The sequence below is a fragment of the Mirounga leonina genome, unplaced genomic scaffold (genome assembly GCF_011800145.1).
Source record: "Mirounga leonina isolate KUSES-001 unplaced genomic scaffold, KU_Mleo_1.0 Mir_92, whole genome shotgun sequence".
NCBI lineage: Eukaryota > Metazoa > Chordata > Mammalia > Carnivora > Phocidae > Mirounga > Mirounga leonina.
Genome location: NW_023270852.1, coordinates 9,301,428 through 9,324,646, shown reverse-complemented (window position 1 = coordinate 9,324,646; position 23,219 = coordinate 9,301,428). Strand labels below are relative to the sequence as shown.

Genomic DNA, 23,219 nt, shown 5'->3' with positions numbered 1-23,219 from the left:
AAGATGGAACATTGAATAGGGTAACATCCTTGTCCTCAAAAAGCTACGGCCGAGTGGGGACGCCATCTAGACGAAGCCAGGGTCACGGCCGGAGTGATGAGCACTCTCACAAGGGGGGCCGACGTTAAGCAAAGAAGGAAGGTCAGGGCTGCTGTGGGAGAGGCGGGGGAGGGGCCGGTAAAAGTAACCCTCAAGCCGAGTTTTCATGATGGAAAAGAACGGATTAAGCGGAGAGCAGAGGAGAGACTGCTTCAAGCAGATGGAACAGCCTGTGGGAAGCAGAGAGGCCTACTGGCACCGCCCGCTCGGGCACGGAGAGCAGATGAAGAACCAGACGGGAGCTAAGCTCCTGTGCTAAGCTAGTCCTTGCTTTCCGCCTGTGGGCAATGAAAGGAAGGTGACTCGGCGTAGCTAATAATTACTGAGGGCTTCTCACATACTCGTCATCTTTAAGTATCTGTCTTACTGTTGTTATATCACCCAAGTCTCACAGCACACCTGCGTGGATGTACTATAGTTATCCCCCATTTTTGCGTGAGGAAATCGAGGCACTGAGAGCGTGAGCAGTCTGTCCAGGGTCTCACGGCTAATGGAGGCCAGAGCTGGGCTGCAAACCGGGGCGGGCTGCCTCTCTCCTTGTGCTGTTGTGCTCAGGAGTGGCAAGCACGGTGTGTCCGGGCTCAGAGGGAGGTTGGGGAAGGCCATTCCGGCCACAGTGCACAGGGCTGACCGGCAGTGGGGGAGGATGGGTGTATGCGGAAGGGGCATGGGGGCCGGGCGGGCCATCTCCAGGGTGGTCGCGGGGGCACACAGGGTGGGAGCCCTCTGTGCCGAGACTCGGTGCCTGCAGTCAGGAGGCCCAGCTGTCTATGATCTCGGGGTGGGACCCATCTGAGGACCACGTCCTTCCTCTGGGTCACTGTGTGATGATGATTCCTAATCACAAACATTTTTTTTTTAATTTTTAATAAAGATTTTATTTATTTATTTGACAGAGAGAGAGAGCACAAGTAGGCAGAGCAGCAGGCAGAGGGAGAGGGAGAAGCAGGCTCCCCGCTGAGCAGGGAGCCCGATGTGGGGCTCGATCCCAGGACCCCGGGATCATGATCTGAGCCGAAGGCAGTCGCTTAACGACTGAGCCACCCAGGTGCCCCCAAACAGATTGCTTCAAATCATTCTTTTAAACCTGGCCAAGAAGGGTCAATGTTCTTCCCCCATCTCCTTGGTTTTTAATTCCCTGCCTTTCCTTCGTTTACTTTTAAAACTAAAACACTCCTCTGTATCCCCCAAGATTCTCTCAGTTGGCAGAGGAGTTCCGCACACACCTTCCTGGGCTAGAAACCTCAGAAGCATCTTTTTGGCCCTCATCTGACCAGTCACCATATCCAGCAGATCCTTCCTTGTGCACAGCCCTCAAATCTGTTCTTTCCATCAGCACTGTTCTCTCATCGTCTCTGGTCCTGATCACTGCAAGAGCCCGCTTACCGAGCTTCCTGCTGCCAGGCTCTCCCCATTCCAGGGCTCTGTCCTATATTGCCCACCAGGGTTAATTTGCTAGAGTTACTGCATCATTGCTTTAGCAACACTGACAGAAACCCCAACTTACAGGGTAAAGCAAACCCCATAAAATAGCATAAAGAAAGCCCTTTACAACCTGACCCCAACCTAGCTTTCTTTTAAAAAACAAAGATTTTATTTATTTATTTGAGAGAGAGAGAGCATGAGCAGGTGGGAGGGGTAGAGGGAGAGGAAGAAACAGGCTTCCTGCTGAGCAGGTAGCCTGACACAGGACTCGATCCAGGACCCTGGGATCATGACCTAAGCCGAAGGCAGGCGCTTAACCGACTGAGCTCCCCAGGAGCCCCCCAAACCTAGCTTTCTTGAAATATTTTGTCATTCTCCACAAAAGTAACACCTGCTGATTAAATAAAAACTGTGAATATCAGGGCACCTGAGTGGCCAGTCGGTTAAGCGTCTGCCTTTGGTTCAGGTCATGATCCCAGCGTCCTGGGATCCAGCCCAGGTCCTCCCACTCCCCCTGCTTGTGTTCCCTCTCTCGCTATGTCTCTGTCAAATAAATAAATAAAATCTTTAAAACACACACACAAACCAGCTCGGTTTTTAAATGAAAAATAAATAAAAACAAAAAGTTCATAATTATAACCTTGGAATGCTTAAATGTTGCAACAGTCCGATAATTGATTCAAAATGGAGCTGTTTGGTCAGATATTCCTCAGAGGACTGCCCATTTCAGTGCCTCATTTCCCAAGAGTGTTGACCTGCCCGGATCCTCCAGGGCAGCGTTCTCAAGCTTCTAGTTTCAGGAACTCTTTTCATTTCTAGAAATTATTCAGGACCTCAAAGAACTTTTCTTGATATAAGTTACATCTATTGATATTTACCATAGTCATAATTAAACTAGAAAAATTGTAATATGGGCCAGATGCTATTTTAGGACAGGACATACAGCAGTAAAAACAACAGATTAGACAAAGCCCTGCCCTTGTGGGGTGTACATTCTATTGAGGGGAGTCAAACAATAAATAGGTTAATAGATAAACTTAAAATATGTCAGAGAGAGGATGATAAATCCCGTGGAAGAAAATCAGCTAAGTGTGGGGGTTCTGGCAGCTGGCCAGCGCCCAAAGGAAACATGTGAAGGAGGTTGGCCGTGTCGGGAGGTTCCAACTATAGGTACTTTGAGGTGGGAGTCGGCCCGACTCACACCCCTGACTCGTACATCTCCCACATGTGCTCCTGTGAAGTTCCCAACTTGATGTCAAGGGACAGAACCATGCAAGCAACCGGCCATGTATCAAATCTGTTTTCTTTCTCACAGAATCGTGCTAATCACCGACAAAGGGCAGCCTAGTGGGGACCTTGGAAGACTTTGAATTTAGTGCTGGGAACCTAGAAAAACCTCTAATGTAGATTTACTAAAGACTTCCATCAGACTCACCAAAACCAACATATAGAGCACTTATTGTATTCCAGGCCCTTTTAAAGCCTGGATTCACCATCGTGCAAAGCCAAATCCCCCTATGGCTCACTGAGTACCATTTCACCCCAGCCAGTCTTCCTGCTCTCCTGCCATGCATGTTTCCAGGCTCTCAAGACCACCTGCTAATATCTGCTACCTCTTGCTATTTAAACCTATCTGATTTCTAAGTTGGCAAAGTATGAGTTGGGATAGAAGTTTGAACACTAATACTGCATTCTCCAAATCAAATTGATTCTTGCGTTTGTGGACAGTAAGTGATAAGAGATTAGATAGGAAGGATACACGTGGTGGGTCCCAGGCGCTCTGGATAAAAACATAAAAAAGACCCAGCCCCTGTCTGAAGTGCTTGCAAGGAAACTGAGTGAGTAAGCAAATCTGATTCAGCACCATAATTGCTCTGGAAGAGACCTGCACAGAATGCTTTGCACACACAGGAAGGAGCAACTGATTGCTCTGCAGGACCAGAGAATTTTGTTTTGAAGGCCGAGTAGATGTATCCCAGGTTAGTGAAGGTGAGCTAAGGAAAAATATGGGCAAACTCTAAAACGTGTAAGAGGTCATGGCAAGTTGGTGACGAGTGACTACCCTGGGTGGGGTGGGGACATGCCAGGAAGAGGTCAGATGAAGGACCTTGAGTGCCATGCTGAGATATTTGAAACTTATTCTGTGGGCAGAAAGCATGGAAACAGCCCTAATTTCTACAACAAATTAAGTCTGCACTGACAAGTTCATTGTATTAGCAGGAAGCTTTTTTAGTTAATTGCTCATCTGAGAGCTGCCATCTTTGTCATTCTGGAGCCTAATGTTGTACCTGTCACTTGATAGGTTGACTAATGTTTATTAACATGAGTACAATCCAGGTAGTTGAAAAAGTCAAGTTTTATAGCACAGAATTTCAAGAAGCAGTCAAAATACTCATGATTTTATAGGAATTCTTTTGTTGTTGTTGTTTTTTTAATGAACTCATCCCTCTTTTCCCCAAGCAAACCTGGGCTCCCTCTCTGTTGTTATCTCGTGCATTCCATCACCCCCATCCTTGAGGGCTCCCTCCATCTAACCAGTTACTAAGACCTGACCCCTCTTTTCCTGAGTATTTCTTGAATCCATACTCATTTTTCCATGTCCATCATTATCTGGATTGTACTCACAGACTCTCTACCTGTTTCCCTGGACCCCTTGTCTCCCACCTCAACCCCTAGTCCATTGTCCACCAACATCCAGACCATAACTAGAGGGGAGTTGAGTCACTTCCCTGTAGAGGGACAAGTCTCACCACGTCTGGACAGTGTTGCCCTTAAATAGGGGAAAAGTATTTTAAAAACTCAAATAAGTGATATTTGTATATGAAGTCACTATGAAGCCTTGGGCCAACCTATCCTAATTGCTTGCCTGCAACTGTGCCTGAGGGAAAACCAGAGATTTGCATTCTCTGGTTTGCAGGTGGAACTTTGCTTGCCATTGTCTCTGTTAAATAATTTGCATCTTGACTGAACTCAGAGGTTTTAAATTTATTTCCTTCCTCAACATTTTTGTCCTGCTAAGAGAGAGAGAGAGAAGCATAGCAGGGAGTTGGATCTTACCTTTTTACTCAAACACTAGAAGTATATTTTCTCCAAATTCCAAAAGAGGAATTTATAAAATTATAGACTCTCAGCCCTGAAGAAACTCTAGAGAACATCCAGCCTAAACCCCTCATTTTAGGGCTGAGGGCAGATTGACAAAGGGACTTTTAGGGAGACACAGAGAGAACCAGAGAAAGGGTTCAGACCATTCAGGTCTCTGACCCCCAGTCCCAGGTTCCCTCTACAAAGGAGGGATAGCACAAGGGGTAATTCTATGTGTCTGTATTCTCAGAACTGCCTCTCCCTAATCAAAACCATCTATCAACACTCTCTTCTTGTTTTGCTCTTTCTCTAAGGATTCTGCGTGTAGTAAGAGGAGTAGATGGAGAGAGGACAATGGTTGTTTAGTTTCTGCTCTATATTAAATGAACATTTTCTCACTTGTGAGACATTGAATGTGCCTTGTTCTCAGACACAGTCCCCTCTGTAGCTGGGCTGTAAGCCTGCTGACTCTCCCCCTGGAGGGATGGGCCTGTCTCTGGGGGCTGGCTGGAGGTTTCCTGGCCGGCCCTGCCTCCGGGTTCCCTCTGAGCTCAGAGGACCCATAGCCGGGTGACCTTCCAAGGAACTTGTCCAAGCCTTTTCTTTTCATTTGGAAAATGGAGATTAAAATATTGACCACTTAGGCATATTATATGCCTAAGCATAAGCACTTATTGCAAGTTGATATAAATAAAGTACTCCTCACCGTGCCAAGCATATTGTATGTATTTGTAGATATTTATTAACTTCTCATGCCTCTGTTTGTTCTTCAATCGGAAACAGTTTCTGAGCTTCTCTAGTGGCCCATGGGCCCCTCCTCTTCTCCATGAAAGACATTTATGAGCAGTTGCAGGCTTAAACCCTCATTCCTGCATCCTCTGCCCACGCCTGCCATTTGACAAGAACCTTGTGTCAGATTTTTAAATGAAATAATGGATTTGAAAGTATCTTAAAAACTTGGATTTGAGGGCGCCTGGGTGGCTCAGTTGGTTAAGCGACTGCCTTCGGCTCAGGTCATGATCCTGGAGTCCTGGGATCGAGTCCCACATCGGGCTCCCTGCTCGGCAGGGAGTCTGCTTCTCCCTCTGACCCTCCTCCCTCTCATGCTCTCTGTCTCTCATTCTCTCTCTCTCAAATAAATAAATAAAATCTTAAAAAAAAACAAAACAAAACTTGGATTTGAAAGTATCTTAAAAGCTTTAAAATACTTTACAAATTATTATTTACTTAAGACAGGCCTGTGGTCAGAACTCCAGATGCACAACACTAAGGAGGCTCTAGGAAAACATCTGTTTGAATGAAGCTATTTTCTTCATTAATTCAATAGATATTTATTGAACCCACAAAGCACTAAGTTAGGCAGTCAGGTACAATATTCAACATGAAGACAAAAGCCCTGCTTTTGTGGAGCTTATAGTCGAGTGGGGGAGAAGGACAATAAGCTAGTGTAAATAAAACAGATGACAGAATTATGGAATATGGCAAGCGATCTCAAGGAAATAAGAAAGATGTTGTAGTAGGCCATGTTAAATTTAGAGGTAATAGTCACAGGAAGCCCCTCAGGGAGATGATATTGAAACTGAGATTTAAAGGATGAGAGGAGCAGACTGTGGGAAGAAGAGGGAATAGAGTACCCAAGGCAGAAAGAATTACAAATGCAAGAGCCATGAGGCAGAAAGGAACTTGACTTGCTCCCAGAATAGCAAGCGAGCGTGACCACAACACAGTGAACAAGGGGGAGGAGAGTGGAGGCTAAAGTCCCATAGACAGGCAGCTGCCATATCGTGTAGCTACTTGAGGGCAGGATAAGAGTTTAGCATTTTATTCCAAGAGTGATAGGAGAATGGGTTTAGCAGCTCAGCCCCATAATGTATGTTTTTAAAAAGATTAATTCTCCTGCTTCGTGGAGAGCATATTGTAGGTAAGCAAGAGTAAAATCGGGGAGACAAATTGGAGACCATTGTAGTGGTCTAGGCAAGAGGGGAGGATTCAGGGAGCACAGGGATGAGTGGTGGGAAGAGGAGGAGAGAAACATATTTGAGCATTTTAATTTAAGTATAACATAATTTAAAGATTAGTTTTATTATCAGAACTTGTAGGTGATGGGGAGATGGAGAGAAAGGAGTTAAGAATGAAAAAGAATGACTTCTAGGGGGCGCCTGGGTGGCTCAGTCAGGGAAGTGTCTGCCTTCAGTCAGGTCATGATCCCGGGGTCCTGGGATCGAGTCCCACATTGGGCTCTCTGCTCAGCTGGGAGCCTGCTTCTCCCTCTCACTCTCCCCCTTTGCTTTCCCTCTCTCTCAAATAAATAAATAAAATAAAATCTTAAAGATAAAGGAATGACTTCTAGGTAAGAAATGTGGTTGGTGGTTTTTGCTTAAAATGGGAAAAGTAGGGAGAAAGAGAGTTTTGGGGATAAGAGTATGAGTTCTGCATTGGACAGGTTAAGTTTGAAGATATCCAAGTAGGGACACTGAGCAGGCAGTTGGATAAGTGAATTTGGGGCTAAGTAGACATCCAGATAGGATGTCATTCCAGAGGCAAATTCAGAATTCATCATTAGTTAGAATTTACATGTATGCAGAGCCATCAGATAGAATGAGGTGGCTCAGAGAAGAGTGATGTGAGGACAAAGCATTTACTCCTTGAGTGGGAGAGGAAAAAGAACCCACAATGGATGTCAAGAAAAAAATCCAGAGAGATGGGAGGACAAACAAGAGGAGGGGTGTTCCAGAATCTGGAGAAAAGAGTTTCAAGGGGAGGTAGTGATCGAGTAATCAGATTTTGCTGAGAAGTTGATTAGGATGTAAGACTGAGAACTGACCCTTGGATTTGGCCACATGGAGGTTGTTGGTGACCTTGACAAGAACTGATTCTGTGGAGTGGGCAAGAGAGTTTAGACCAGTGGAGGCCTGAAGCCCAATTAGAGCAGCTTAGGGCATAATTGGAGAGGAGGAAACTCCTTAATAGAGGAGAAGAGAAAGTGGATTATATAGAAAGTGGAAGTGAAAAACAGGGCCACACTAGAAAGTTCTGTTTGTTTACTGAGAGGGACGGTCTAGGAGGGCAAGAGAGACTGTTGAGGCTAAGTCCTTGGGTAGGTTTAGAGGGGATGAGATCCACTGCAAAAATAAAGGGAACAAGAGGGAAGGCAGAGAATATGGGTTCAGATACAATTGGTGGTTAGAAAACTCATTCATTCATTCATTTAGTTAATACTGGCCTACTATGTGCCAATTGCTATCTTAGGGGCAAGACATACAGCAGTGAATGAAACAAATAAGAAAAACTCATGCTCTCATGGCATTTACATTCCATTGAGGGGAATCAAGCAATAAATATGTTAACAGAGGCATTTATAATATGTCAGAGAGCAGATAATAAGCACTTTGGAGAAAAATGAACTAGGGTAAGGGGGTTATAGGGAGCTGGAGAAGAGAGTTGCCATTTTTTACAGGGTGGTCAAAAAAGGCCTTAATGATGAGGGAATATCAGAACGGGCCTAATGGAAGTGAGGGAGGACGCCACCCATGTACATATCTTGGAAAGAAGGTTCCCAAGCAGAGGGATCAAAAACGTGACAAACTGCTGAGGCAGGAGGGTGCTTGGCACAATGTGCGGAAGAGCAGGCAGGCCAGTGTGACTGAATGAAATGCAGCAGGTGGAGTATTGTAGGAGAGACCAGAGGGGCAGTGCGGGGACAGCTCACATGGCCTGGGAGGTAAAGACTAGAACTCTACTCTGAGTGAGATGGGAAGTCACGGGTGAGTTTTGAGCAGACCTGTGACATAATCTGACTGACATTCTTAAAAGATCACTATGGCTGCTACTGTGGGGAACGCAGCATGGGAGTCCAGGACGCAAGTGTGGCCACCCTGAGGGAAACTGGTACAGCAAGGCAGGCAGGAGATGACGCACTTCTCAGCTGGCTTCTGTTTTCTCGGTGAATAAGAGGCAAGATCTCCATACAGGAGTGAGGAGGGTATGATGGAGGCTTGAGGAGGGAAGAGAAGGTATGATGAGAGTGGATGATGAATTGATTAGGGGACTGTGATAGAATTGCTCTCCGAATAGCTGGCGGTAACAAGCAGTTTGCTACAATGCTTGTTTACCTCAGAACCTCTGGGACGTCTCTGGCTGTGCACCTCTCCTCCTTGGGTCCAGTTTCTCTCCCTTCATCCTGTTTCATGTCCTCTGACTCTAGAGAGTCCCCAGTTGGCCTGGAGAACCCGGGCATTTATTAAGAAGAAAATGACAACCCACTGGCCCAGCCAGCTTCTTATATCAAAGCCATTGCAAAGACTTGAGGGAAAGCCGCAGAGAGCTCAGTGCTCCTGGAGAGAGTGTTATACACTTGGCATCCCACCACCACACACTCCAGCGGTCAGTGAGGGAGGCCCACACCGTTTCCATACAGACCTTGGCAGGATTTGAGAGATACCCACAGGATTCCTCATGCTTCTAGTAAGCCATTCCTCCCCCACCTCCATGACACTGCACCTCACAACAGACTGTCCAACGGGGCAGTCCCCACAACAAGTTCACCATTAGAACTGATGACCCACCTTTCCTGAAATGACTATTAGAACTAATTTCATCCCGGCCCCTATCCCTCTTTAACTTGGACGCCACAAGAATTCCAAGACACTAAGGTCATCTGGAAGATAGCTTATATTTAAGGGCCAGATGGAAATGGCTTCCACCACTTCTGTCCACATCCCATTGGACAGAAGACAGGTCAGTGCAGTGGGTGCAGCCTAACTACAAAGAAAGCTGCAAATACATAAGTAGGGAAGAGGAAAATGGAATGGCATTTGGTGAACACAGACACTGTCTCTGCCATAAGCCAAGAAGAAACGAGTAGGAGGCACGCCCAGGGACAGGAGTGAACCAAAGATCAAGGGGAACGAAATCTCCAAGAAAGAGGAATTGGTCAATACTGTCATGCTGTGGGAAGATGAAGTAAGATATGAATATAAAGTTCTGAGTTTTCAGTTAGGAAGTCCCTGATAATGTGATGAAGGGTAGTTTCTGTGAAGTTATTGTGAAGTGAAAGATGAGAGGTGAAGAAGTAGACCCAGAGAGCATAGACTATTCTGGAGGAGAACCTATATAAAATGATAGAGTGAAGTAACTAGAGAGTGGTGCCTAATCGAGGGAGAATTATTTTTGAATGTAGGCAAGGTGTTTACAAGCTAAGGAACTAGCAGCAAAAGAGAAATTAGAGATAACAAAAAGGTGGCAGTTCATCTAGGAAGTCAAGAAGAAGCCAGGAAGGGGTGAGATCAGAGCACAAGTGAATGTATTAGTCTTGGACAGGAGGAATGATGTGGCCTCTTCTAAGATGTGTGGGAGGGTAGCCAGGTAGGAACACCTTAAGAAAATTTATATGAGGGACAGGAAGTGGAGGGACTTCATGTCTAGTGGTGTTTATTTTTTCAAAGGAGTTAATCTACTGTTGGTGAAAGGGCTGATGGAGTAGTGTGTATGTATATGGTTGAGCGGGAGCAGATTGGGGTCTAACTATGGAGAGAGCAGGATGGTACTTAGGGCTCAGCTGATGTTGGAGACCCCTTATATGTAATGGCACGTTTGTGAGATTTTCTCCACACAACTCTCTGGGACAGAGCTGGATGTTTGAACTCATCCAGGACTGGGGATTTTTGTAGAGCGGGTGTTGTGGAATAACAAGGGGCTGGTGGGTGAGGGTCTTGGTGAGAGAGGTATTACAGTGGTGTCGGCTAGACAGGAAAGGAAGTTCAGAGACGGGGAGAAAGCAGAGGTTAAGGGCCTGGAGGGCACGAGGAAATGAAAGAGCTGAGTCCGTGAGAACAAAGAAGCAAGAAATGGAAGGGTAAGGAATTATCACAGAGGCTAGGATAGTAGAGTTTTACATTTCTAATAGGGGGCGGGGATCCAGAGTATGGTCATGGGAGGGGGTAGCTAGAGGAGGTTGAAAGCAAGGTGCTGTGGAGTTGAAGAGGTTGAGGTGCTCAGGCTCTTGATGCATATGGGGCAGTGGCCCAGAGAGCTATCAGTGATTTAGACTAAAGGAGTTGATAGCATGAGATACAAAGAAGGGAGGGCTTTTGCATGAAGGTAAAAGAGCTGGAGAATTGTAAATCCCTTTTTTTTCCACTTCATCTTCCTCCACCTGTTTTAGACCCTTATGATCCTGTTTGGATTATAGAAATACTCTAATTGGTTTCCCTGATTTTGGTTTCTCTCCCATGTATCCATCATACACACAACTGCCAGCTTACTCTCGACCATGATTCACTCTTGCTCAAAAACTTCAGTAGCTCCCTCCCTGCCTATAGAATAGAATCCATAATCCTTAACCCCACCCTCAGTGCTCCAGGCACAGAGCTGGTTTCAATCCACTGCTTTGTTTTATGCATCTAGTTTGAGGCAACAGCAAATATTTAGTTTATATTGGTTTAAATTCTGCACTACTTTACTAACACAAGTCGTGAATGTGGTTTTGTGAATTGTGAAGAAAGTTATTCCCAACCATCTCAGAATAGTACCCATTAAGGGTCAATTCAAATGTAGATTATCCCCTTCCTCAAATGACATCACCATTCTCTGTCCTTTTCTAAAAAATCCACTTTAAGCTTTCTATTGTAGTGAGTCCGGTACCTATAAAGCAAGAACCATTCCTAGTTTATCACTGCACCTCAAAACTTTTGCACCCCAGTTTATGACACCTAGCTCAGTATCTCGCCTTTGTAGGTATCCAGTGTCTGCTGACTACATGCATGCATTCATGAATAAATAAATGAATGGATGAGTGGAGTTCTTATAATGTTCTAATAGGATTAAGGGCCAGAATCCTTAACTAGAAGGTGATCTCCTCAAGGTTAGGGTTGATATTATCTTTTTTATCCTTAATACTTAGTTAGCGTGGTTCTGGGAGCATTGTAAGCTAAGTCCACAGTAGATACTTGGTAAAATCTTGGCAAATGGAATTGAAACAGGCAGCTTCACCCCTAAATGATTCTCACTGTGTCAACGCCAAGAAGGTGAACAGGGTCTCTGACCCAGCAAATAGCTGTTTATATCCTGACTTGAATAAAACATTGACTCTTATAATTGGACAGCAGCTCCCTTAACAGAAATCCATTTATTCATTTAATTCTTTGATTTTTTAAACCATACCATAAATTGTGATTGATCTATGTGTGATAACTTTATTCCAGACACTGAAGGAAAAAAAGTAATCTGTGAGAACAGACACAGGAAAAGATGCTCAACATCACTTATCAGGGAAATGCAAATCAAAACCACAAAGAGATATCACCTCATACCTGTCAGAATGGCTAGTATCAAAAAGAAAGAAATAACAACTGTTGGCAAGGATGTGGAGTAAAAAGGAAACCCTGTCTACTATGAGTGGGAATGTAAATTGTTGTAGCCACTGTGGAAAACAGTAGGAGGTTCCTCAAAAAATCAAAAATAGAACTACCTGATGATCCAGTAGTTCCACTACTGGGTATTTAATCCAAAGAAAACAAAAATACTAAATTTGAAACGATACATGCATCCCTTTGTTTATTGCACCATTATTTACAACAGCCAAAACATATAGGCAACTTAAGTGTCCATCAGTAGATGAGTGGATAAGGAAGGTGTGGTGTACATGGAATATTACTCTGCCATAAAGAATGCAATCTTGCCATTTGTGACAACATGGATAGACCTAGAGGGTATTATGCTAAGTGAAATAAGTGAGACAGAGGAAGATGCCATATGATTTCGCTTATATGCGGAATCCAAAAAAAAAAAAAAAGGCAGAAACAGACTCATTAATACAGAGAACAAACTAGTCGTTGTTTTGGGGGAGCAAAATGGGTGAAGGCGAGTGGGAGGTACAGGCTTCCAGTTACAAAATGAATAAACATGGGTAAAAGGCACAGTATAGGGAATATAATCGATGGCATTGTCATAACATTGTATGGTGACAGACGATAGCTACCCTTGTGAGCAAGTATAACATAGAGAGAAGTTGAATCACTGTGTTGTACATGTGAAACTAATGTAACATTGTATGTCAATTGTGCCTCAATGAACAGAAAATACAAAAGTAATCTGTAAGAAAAGCAGCCATCTCATGTCTATAAAGTACCTCTCCGCTTTCTCCTGTTTGGCCAGGCTGTGACAACATGTTGATGGGCGTAAAGTCTCTGAAAATAGTGAAGAAGACTGTGGACACACATGGCTCTTGGATGAAAGATGCTGTCAGCAATTCCCAAAAGGTTTATTTCCTAGTTGGATCCAGAAACAAAACTGTTTGGGAATTTGCAAACATGCGGGCATTCATGGAGGATAGCACCAAGCCAGCCCCGCGGAAGCTAATCCTAACACATTCCTGGCAGGGAACAGGCCAAGTGATCCACAAAGGTTTTCTGTTTTTTCACAACCAAGGGACTCTGAATGAGATCATCAAATATAATCTACAGAAAAGGGCTGTGGAAGATCGGATGCTGCTCCCAGGAGGGGCAGGCCGAGCACTGGTCTACCAGCACTCCCCGTCGACATACATTGACCTGGCTGTGGATGAGCATGGGCTCTGGGCCATTCACTCAGGGCCAGGCGTCTATGGCCATTTGGTTCTCACAAAAATTGAACCTGGCACACTGGGAGTGGAATACTCATGGGACACTCCATGCAGGAGCCAGGATGCTGAAGCCTCCTTTGTTTTGTGCGGGGTTCTCTATGTGGTCTATAGTTCTGGCGGCCATGGCCCTCACCGCATCACCTGTGTCTATGATCCGCTGGGCAATACCAGTGAGGACGATCTGCCCAAACTGTTCTTGCCCAGGCGGCCAAGAAGTCATTCCATGATCCATTACAACCCCAGAGATAAGCAGCTGTATGCCTGGAATGATGGAAACCAGATCATTTACAAACTCCAGACAAAAAGAAAGCAGCCTCTGGAGTAATGCCGTACAGCAAGGAGGGAGAGCACTAAGGCTGTGGATGCTGCTCCCCGGGACACTGAGGCCACAGCCCCTTTGCAATACAGTATCCCTCTGATCACATACAGGGATAGGGACTAGAACTGGACTTGCATATGCATCCTTCCCCTGGATGTTACGGCCTGAGTTATCTTCCAAGAGTGTAGATGAGAGTCTGTCATTCGGAAATTTTCAACTTCCATCACCCATCCAAACCTCCTGGCTCTCAAGGCCTTCCACATGCTGATCCAGCTTACGGCCTGCCTTTCCTTTACCCCCACCTCCCCATCCCCCTCCCCTGCCAACAATTAGAAATGTAGCCCACCTCCTAATACTCCTGGCTCCTGTCCTGACCTGTCCTGATGCTCTTTCCTCTTTCTTAAATGCCAATCTCCTGTTTTTCACTGCCCAACTAAAGTACAATTTCTTATTGATGTTTAATCTCTGTGTCCCCCAGCTCTGCCCCTTCACCAAGCTGAGGAGATACAAGAGGAAAATAAAACCACTCACATTTAAATACCACTTGGCTGTTACAAAGTGTTTGCTCCTATGTACATCATTTAATTCTCATGCCACCCTGTGAGACATGCAGAAGAGATCTTTATAATTGCCATTTTAGAGTTCAGAGAAGTTTAGGTGAGCCATTCAGAGGAACACAGCCTCAAAATGAAAATAGGTCTAGAAAATACCGCAAATCCCATAGTCTTTCCATTGCCCAGGGGAGCATCAAATACATATGTTTGTTCACCCAGCCTTTTATAAAAAATACGTTCAGCATCTCATCCTAAAAAATCATGGTCTGTCCCCTGCAGCCGGTTTTCACGTATGCACAAGACCTTCCCGTAAGCCCTTCGAAAGCTACTTCCTCCAGAAAACCAGCCTACAGCCTAAGGGTGAGGACCCCACCTGCAGCCTCATCTTGCCTTACCTTCCCCTGTGTCTCTTTCCTTGCTGGAAACACAATAAAACTGACACTAAGCAAATAAGCCTCATCAGGTTAGATTTGCGTACGCACCCTCAGCAGACAGGCTTGCAGGAAGTGTTGCCTGAGATTGGACTCGCTGTGAAGCTCCCCAGCACACTGAGGCCCTGGGGAGGGAAAGCTTCTGGAATCTGGCTGGAAGCCAGGTAGCGGGCCAGTGACTCCCTGTCACCGCAGGCCTGCCAAGTGGCACAGGTGACAGGGGACAGCTGTGCTTGTGCAGAGGGGCTTCTTCAACTCTTTCCCATGTGTTTGTCCAGTTCAGCCCAGTGTGGGTCACCAGCACAGGCTGTGGTGCCAGTCTGTGTCATGTGCTGATTAAAATCCGCCTTTCCAGGTTAGTCACATGAGAGGGTTTGTTTTTCGGGCTTGCAGCTGTTTTGCCAACCCTGCCAAGCTCAGGGTGGGACCGCGGGCGATGAAGAGACATTCTTGCCCCGGGGCATTTGAGTAGAGCTTTGGCAGAATGGAATCACTCACCCCATGTATACAGCACAATTACCCACAGTTCTAATAGCTACACAGCCCCGATCTTCGTGGAAGGAGGCAGGTATGGGTACATAATCCTGGTGATGGGCCCCACTCCATGGGTTTACAGACATCATCTCCCCCGGGGGGAAAATACCATTACCTATTTCGCAGGAATAAGGGGACTGCCTCAGGAGGAGGGTAGAGTGGGATTATCGGTGAGTGGAATTGTGTGTGGGTCCTGCACACAGAGTTCCTTTAGAGGCCAAGAGGAGGGTTGCCTTTCATCTGTGATACACTTGGATTTGACAGTTCCAAAGGGTGCCCCTGCCACTGACAACCCACCCGGGTGCTTTAAATTCCTGCAGCTAGAATCACTCTTTTAGGTCAAGACATCGTCTCCCTGTTAAATGGGCCACTTTGTTTCCGGGGAGCCAGGGCAGGACAGCATGTGGGCCCACAAACATGGTCTCCGGCTTCTTTCTGGGGAACTGTTCAGCTCTGGGGTCTCTTGTCCGATCTTAGGGTGAAAGTCCCTATGACCTGTGACAGTGGTTTGTAAACTCGACTGTGCAGAAGAATCACCTGAGGAGCTTTTAAAGATCTTAATACCAGGCCATACTCCCAGATCTTTAAATCACAACCTCGGGGGCGCCTGGGTGGCTCAGATGGTTAAGCGTCTGCCTTCGGCTCAGGTCGTGATCCCGGGGTCCTGGGATCGAGTCCCGCATCGGGCTCCCTGCTCGGCGGGAAGCCTGCTTCTCTCTCTGCCTCTGCCTCTCTGTCTCTCTGACTCTCATGAATAAATATATAAAACATTAAAAAAAAAAAAAATCACAACCTCGGGAGGCAGGACCCAGACAGCAGATATTTTAAACCTCCTCCCCCAAAATGGTTCCAAAGTGTGAATAAACTTGAGAGCCAGTGACTTACACCATTTTTTAAGGTAATTTAAAAAAAGTAGTTGTATAGTTCTAAGAACAGATTTGCATTTTCTAGGGGCTGAGGTTAGGACACTGTGTCCACCGGGGCAGTAACATGTGGGATTTGGAAACACCCATGAACTCATGTGAACTGAGTAGCGCCTAGGTCTGCAAAAGCCTCTGCTGCTATTTTAAGGAAGTGAAAGAGAACTGCAGGGTGTCCTGCTGTAACACAACTCTCATGGGCCCCAGCCTTCCTCTGCTGGCTTTGCCTTTGGTCTGCTTCTGGCCACGTTCCTGCAGTGACCAGAGTCTCATATTTGTCGGGGTGGCTTAAGTTCTGTTCACATGTAAAAGTCTTCCGGGCACACTGGTAATTTCAGACCACCAAGGTAATTTGAAAAAAAGACGTGTCTTGTGGAGTTTGTCCAGCCTGTGGAAATGTACATTAAAACTGAGGCCCGGGCTGTCGCGACTCCTGCCAGAGCTGGGGACTGTGCCAGAGTCTGCGGTGTTGATGCCATCTGCGGCCCACAGGGATTTTAATCAGCTGAACTGAGCAACCAGTCCCGGGAGGCCCAGGCAAGGCAACAACCTAGCACTACAGCCAAAGGGGATTCAGGCCACACGCTGGGGGAAGGTGTTGGACTGAGTCTCCAGGGCCCAGTCCTGCCCTGATTCTAGAATCCATTCCTGTGGTTTGAGGTGCCAAAGCTTTTCTCCCGTCTGTGGAACCCCGCCTTGGGGCTGAGCATAGGGAAGTGCTTCTTGTCCTTAGCTGTTCACAAGACCCAGAGCAAGTGTCTTTGGTTGAGGCTGACCACTAGGGGGACCTCCACCCCAGGTCGCGGGGTTCAAGCGCGGCCAGACTCTACGGTGACTCCGAGCCTTCCAAACGGGTTGTTCAGAGACCGAGCCAGCCTCAATTTGGACTGCATCGCACGGGTCCGGGGAGTCCGAACACCCAATGGGTTGCTGCTCTTGAGTGTGCCTCTAATCGGTCTTTCTGTGGCTTCTCTCTCTTTGCAATTCTCGATACAAATTGCTTTTCTGCTTCCTCGTTTTCATTTCCTACGGCCGGGGAATGATGCTGAAAGGCTGGAGAAGCCCAGGGGACTGGCAGCACTAGCGCCGGGACCCGCCCGTCGGTCTCCCCGGGGCCGGAAGGGTGCAGGGCGGGGAGGTGACAGGAGCGGGGCGGGGCTCCCTGGGGGCGTGGTCTCCGGGAGGCGCGGCTTGTGGGCTCTGAACGCGTTCCAGGGGGTGGGGCCGCGGCTGGGCGGACGCGGCGAAGGCAGGTTCGAAGGGGCGGGGTTGACGAGGCCGGTCTCGGAGAAGAGGGAACCGGTGGCAGACGGGTCCCTGCGGGTCGCCGCGCTGCCCGAGAGGGAAGGGGAGTTGAGGGGCGGTCCCAGGAGAAGGGGGGCGGGAGCAAGCTTGGGCTCCGGGACGAGCCTCCCGTGGGTCCCGCCCCCGTCACGTGGGCTCCAGACCCGGCCGCTGTCGCTCAGTCAGCCGGTTGGTCGGTCAGTTGGTCGGTGGGTCAGTGGCCTGCAGCTCGTTTCCCGGCTCTCATGTTCGGAGGTGGGAGGGACACGGGAGCGTCCCGCGCACCTGAGCCGCCCGGAGAGGAGCCCCGCACCCAGGTCAGTGGGCTCTCCCCACGCCCCAGGTCCCCTGCGCGTTCCGGACCGGGAGCCCCCGCGGGTGCATTGCCTGGGGAACCGAAAGCCCCCAGATTCAAGAACCACCCGAGGAGTGGGGGTCAGTGCCAGCAAGGGCCCCAGAGCGTGTCCCAGGCGCAAGGACAGGGACCCTCTTCCTCTTCTCTGGCCAGAAGACTGGGAGAAGGGTGTAGCTCCCGTGGGATTTGCGCCGAATTTCCACCCAACCCTGCCCGGGACCGACGGACAATCCGCGCGCCCCTGCAGGTGCCAGCATAGCCCTGGAGATGCGCAGGATGGTCAGTCACCTCAGTTCTGTGCGGTATGTCACCGAAGCACCCGCGTAGTCTAGAGAGCCCACGGTGGTCGGGAGGTTTAGGGTCTGTTTGACCAAACATCTCTGTTCGGGTGTGCTCAGATGCAACGCCTTGACTGAGACCAACTCTGTAATTGCGAAAACGCAACATGCCTATCAAAATCTCAAGCCACTGCGTCCCAGTAGACTGCCAAACGGGGAAGGTTCTACTTGAAAGTGGGCTCCTCCTCTCCCTCATGACATCCCAACTCCAGACCAGCAGTTTTTCTTCAAATGAAGATAAGATTATATATTGAAAAGGTAGAATTTCCAAAGTTTGCAGGGGATCGAAACAGGCATTCTAGCTAGTCTTTAATCCTCTTAAAAAACAGACTCAGAGTGTTGTATTTTTACTTTTAGAGCCGCTGGTTATGTCGTATAGATCCGTCCCCCTTGCCATATTTCTAGGTCTACTTCCTATCTTTCTCTTCATCTGTCCCTTTCCTTTCCCAGTTCCTTAATTGATTATAATACAAATCTGAAGTGTTTCCGAAGTTTATGTTGCATTTTGTGAAGTTAAATGCCCAACTAAAGAAAGGTAGTTGGCTGTGCACAAAATTCATCTTCAAAATGTTCAGTCTTTGATTATTATTTGAATATAGAAAACACAAAATATTATTTAATTTAGAGATTGTTTCTCTTTAGGGCTTGAGAGCAGCCCATTAGTATTCTGCTTAAATTCATATTTAAACGACCTTGAAGTGGGAAATAAGAGAGTTTAATGAATTTCTCACTTATTGCATTCATCCATGATTTTATCAATACATTTATTATTATTATTCTTACTTAGAGTTTTGATGATGTGCCAGCTATTAGCTTATTGCTACTGAGTCGACAAACTGAGAATCATGATCTCTACTGGGGTAGCGACGGCAGGTGTGCTGGCTTTAAGACTGAGCAGAATGGGATAAATGCTACGAGAGAGGGAAGAACAAAGAATTGTGGGAATTCCTTTTTTTTTTTTTTTTAAGATTTTATTTACTTGAGAGAGAGAACGAGAATGGGGGGGCAGCAGAGGGAGAGGGAGAAGCAGGCTCCCCACTGAGCATGGAGCCCAATATGGGATTCGATCCCAATCATGACCTGAGCCAAAGGCAGATGCTTAACCAACTGAGCCATTAGGCGCCCGGGGAATTCCTGTCTTTCATCTGAGCAGGGAAGATCTGGGAAAATTTCAAGCAGATGACTTGCATGATGGATCTCAGAGGATTTCTCCTGGGTGTCTCCAGGCAGAGGTGGGTAGAGCGTGGCCTGGGCTCAGAGCTGTGTAGGCAGGCAAGCACCAGCTAACCGTGAGAAGCGGCAAGTGGTCCAACTGGGTTCCCAGGGCAGGTGCTAGACAGTAAAGTTGGTGACAAGGATGAAGCATGGCCCCAATTGGAAAGCATGGGAGCCAATGACAGGTTTTAAGCAAGGGACTGACTGATGGTTCAATGAGCTTCTCAAAGTCTGGGACCTTGGCCCTTGACCATCCCAACCCCTGGCCTGATACAGAGAAAATCCAGTAAATATTTGTGGAATGAATGATCAGGCAACACCGTAGAGCTGAGCTTCTCAACCTTTAACAAGCTTAAGAATCATGAGGTGGGTCTTGTTCAAATGCAGATTCTGATTCCTGGGTCAGCGGTGGGATCTGACCTGGATTTCTAACAAGTTCTAGGGTGGTGCCCTTCACTATCTCTGGCAAGGATTAAGGGCCATAGTTTGCAAACCTGGGGAGCTTTTAAACTGTTTGGAATGAAGTGGGTCTGGGATGGTGTTCCAGGTTCCCCCAGGTGATTCTGATGAAGGCCAAGGTGGGACCTGCTCAAGCCTACTGTGGCAGTGCTATGGGAAGGAGGGAGCTGAGGGGTCAGACACTGGGGCGGAGGGGCCCGTTAGGACAGTGAAGGCCAATCAGGATAGAAGTGGGGCTGCCTTATATTGGGCCTGAAAGAGTGGGACAGGTAGGAGAGACTCTAGAGATCGAATCTATGGGCCAGGGGTTCAGGGAGTGCTGGTATCTGTCTTTAGACTGGATAGCTTCCAGAGTGAGGAGGGGGAAACGATTCTGAGAGAATTCAGCTTTGGAGAGGAATGGCATGCCCTTCAGGCTGTAACATCTGATGTAAAATTTGGAAGTTGGTTTTGACGTAGCCATTGAAAAAAAAATTTTTTCCTGAAATACAAATCTGTTCATGATGCTTCCCTGCTGTAAATGCTCTGGTGGATCCCCTCTTGTAAAATATGAGAAGGAAAAGCTAATATGAATGCAACTAATGAGACATCTAAACATTTATTAAATTCCCAGACTGCACCCCCATTCAAGAAGAGACCCTCGGGGGGTGGGGTGACGTTGTTACCACTTGGTGTGGGCACAACTAGACTGCAACTTTTGGCAGCTTTGTGTGGTCCTGAGTCACTGTTTTTCCTGCTTCTTAGAGCAGTTCCACTTTATGTTTCCTGGCATCATCGGTTTCAGTACTTGATGGCACCTCTGGGTCTCTGTTTTCCAAGAATCCACAGGTGGCCTCAGAAGGGTGGGCTGTATCCCTTCTAGACTCTGAAAGCCAGGTCTTATTCGCCCTTGGGGATCTTCACGACATCCATTCTTATCTCTGATATGCTCAGTAAATAATCTAGGAGATGCTGTCCTAGGGCAATGTGTTCAGCTTCAGACCCAGATCTCCTCACAGCCTTGTGATTTTCCAGGGAGCTGCTAACTCTCAGCTTTGTCTTCAGGAAATGTATGACTTCTACTTAGTGCTCCTAGGTAATTCTTACTTTGGGACTCCTCTCTAATTCTTGCTTTCATTTCCTCTGTCTGTCACATCCACATTTATGCACACAGAGAGCTGACCCTTCCTTCTGCACCATGCTCTTAATCACCATGTTCCATGTGGTGCAGACATCTTGGCCCTGTAATAGATCTGTGGATGGAAGGTCTACATAAGATGGGATAAGATTGCCTCCTTGATAGGATAAAGTGTAGCATCCTTCTTTGGCACTGAAGGCCTTGCAAAGCCTGGCAGTAACATAGCTCACAGCTGCATCTCCACTGTTCCCCAGACTGAGTAGCTCACCAGTTTCTATCTTCATGTGCTTCTCTGTCTTTGCATGCACAACGTGCTCTTCCTGTAAAGCTCTTTCGTCCGCTCTGCGAGATGAATGAACTCTTATTAGGATGCAGATCAGACCCCTTGAAACCCTCTCCTCCTACCTCTAAGTCACTTTGACCCTTCTCTCTGGCATATATATATATCATCGAATAGAGAACTCAGCTATGGTACTTAGGCACTTTATTTGCATGTCTCTGTCCACACCTGCTCCAGACCCTGAGCCGCTCCAGGCCTGCATCAGCCTTTGGGCACAGCCCTACACTTAGCAGATGTGCAGGAAAGAGTTAGTGGTAAACATGGGCCCTGAGCTGGCTGGTTTTGCAGTGTTTGCCCCAGTAAAGGGGGAAAGAGGTAGGCTATTTTGCACCAGAGATGAGGGAAGAAACAAGAACAGAACCTGAAATACTGGGACAAGCCCAATGAGGAGTGGCCCACGTGGCTAGAGTCAGAGGGTGGGGTGGGGAGGGGACACGGGGAGAGGTGAGACTGGAGTCTTAGGCTGGGGCGAGGCCGTGGAAGGCCTTGAACACTGCAGCTAAGGAATTGAAATTTTATTCCCATGACATTGAAGGTCTTTCAGTGTGGAAGAGACATGGGGTGAAATCTCTGCTTTCAGGATGATCCAGGGCTGGGAAGGGCAGGTTGGAGGGACAGGGAGCAACCTCCTGTGAGAATATGCTATTGGAGTAACCCATCAAGGTAGCTTAGGATGTAAATCAAGGCAGTGGCAGTAGAGATGGAGAGGGAGTGATCCCCTGCAGGATTGGGTGACTAACTGGATTTGAGGGAGAGGGAAAGGCAACAAATGGGACACTGACACTTTGTGCTAGTGTGCTGGGAGAAGAATGAGGCATTGTCATAGCATGGGAGCATGGAGGGAAGTGAGGATGGTTGGTTCCTTTTGGAATCAGAAGAGAGCCTTGGGTGCTTTCTTGCATCATATATAGAGACACATATCACACACACACCCACACACGGATGGTGAAGCTACCCAAAGGAACCTATCTAGGGTCACCCGCTGCTGGTGGCAGAACGCAGGCCTCCTGGCCCTCTGGCCTGGGGCTCTATCCTTTGGAGCACCGTGAGTTGGCCAGAGAAGAGCTGCCAGAAGGTCCAGATGGAGATTCCATTAGGCAATGAAAAATGGGAAAGAGACCAGGTTTGGGGTGAATTCAGTCTGCAGCTAAGACTGGAATCTTACAGGTCAAGGACCCAGAAGGGAAGTGCCTGCTGGTAGCCAATGCCAATGTGGGTGTGAAGGCTCCTGAGTCCTTTCTGTCCTCTGGTCTAGCTCTGTGTGGGCTGATGGGAAGCAGGGAGTGCTTTATGGACACTCACACTTGTTAGTGCTCAGTGTGGGTACATGTATATTAAATGGCTTTTCTGGGCATACAACCACCCATCTCTCAGTTCTCCAGAAGGATGAAGTCTAAGACCCAAACACTTTTCCCCCCTGGCAAACTTTAGGGACCCATCCAGTCAGTCAGAAGTTGCCTGTGGAGTGGCGGAGTGGTGGGGGGCTGGTGGGGGGCTTTAAGCAGAGGCCTGTGTTTAAGGCCTGTGTCAGGGATCCAGATGGTTGGGGGAGGGCCCTAGCTGTCGGGTAAGGAGAGAGGACCTTATCTAGAATCTGCACTGCTGCCTGGAGACTCAGTGGCCCTGAAGCTGGATTTCCTCTCCTCCTCACCTCTCCCTTCCACACCTTTCTGCCTGGCCGCGCTCCTTCGCCTCCAGCCTCCCAGGGCAGGTCCTACCTTTGCCCTGGCACAGTGGTCACCTTCGTTTGCTGAGGCAGAGCTGGGTTAATGCATGTGAAACATTTAGATTATTGCCTGGCATGTGGTAATTGCCAAAGGAAAATGAAGACAAGGAATGCTGGGAATCTACTTTGAGGGAAAACTTGTCAAGCCTCATGGCTCTTTCGAACTATGTAGCTGGATCTGGGAAGTGTCTGCCTTATCTTGTTTTGAGTTTTTGTTTTTGTGGCTCTTTATTTATTTATTTATTTATTTTTACTGATACATAAATGTGTGCAGAGCCTGCTCATCCATGGTAAAGAATCAAGGACAGCTAGAGATTGCAGACTTGAGATTTGGGGTGTCCATGTCTCAGGAATGACTAATGTAGAGGTGAGTGGGTGGAGGGCCTTCTGACAAATCTCCAG

The 23,219-nt window shown here is 47.4% G+C and overlaps 1 protein-coding gene and 1 long non-coding RNA gene across 7 annotated transcripts in view; one reads left to right on the top strand and one right to left on the bottom strand.

The window, feature by feature from the left end:
- LOC118004079 overlaps positions 1 to 14,868 on the bottom strand; it is a 59,445-nt gene extending 44,577 nt beyond the window's left edge. Inside the window, exon 1 of the long non-coding RNA XR_004677474.1 lies at positions 14,581 to 14,868. This is a non-coding gene — a long non-coding RNA (uncharacterized LOC118004079). The remainder of the gene's footprint in view (positions 1 to 14,580) is intronic.
- LOC118004077 (liprin-beta-2) overlaps positions 1 to 23,219 on the top strand; it is a 173,820-nt gene that overhangs the window by 9,636 nt on the left and 140,965 nt on the right. The window contains exon 3 of one of the 6 annotated variants that reach the window (XM_034995228.1): positions 12,760 to 14,087. The exons of 4 other annotated variants lie outside the window; for them this stretch is intronic. In XM_034995228.1, coding sequence (XP_034851119.1) covers positions 12,760 to 13,550 — 791 coding nt within the window. In that variant the 3' untranslated portion in view covers positions 13,551 to 14,087. Of the gene's footprint in view, positions 1 to 12,759; positions 14,088 to 17,344; positions 17,585 to 23,219 lie in introns of those variants that run through there. One more of the 6 variants, XM_034995224.1, reaches the window with a different exon arrangement.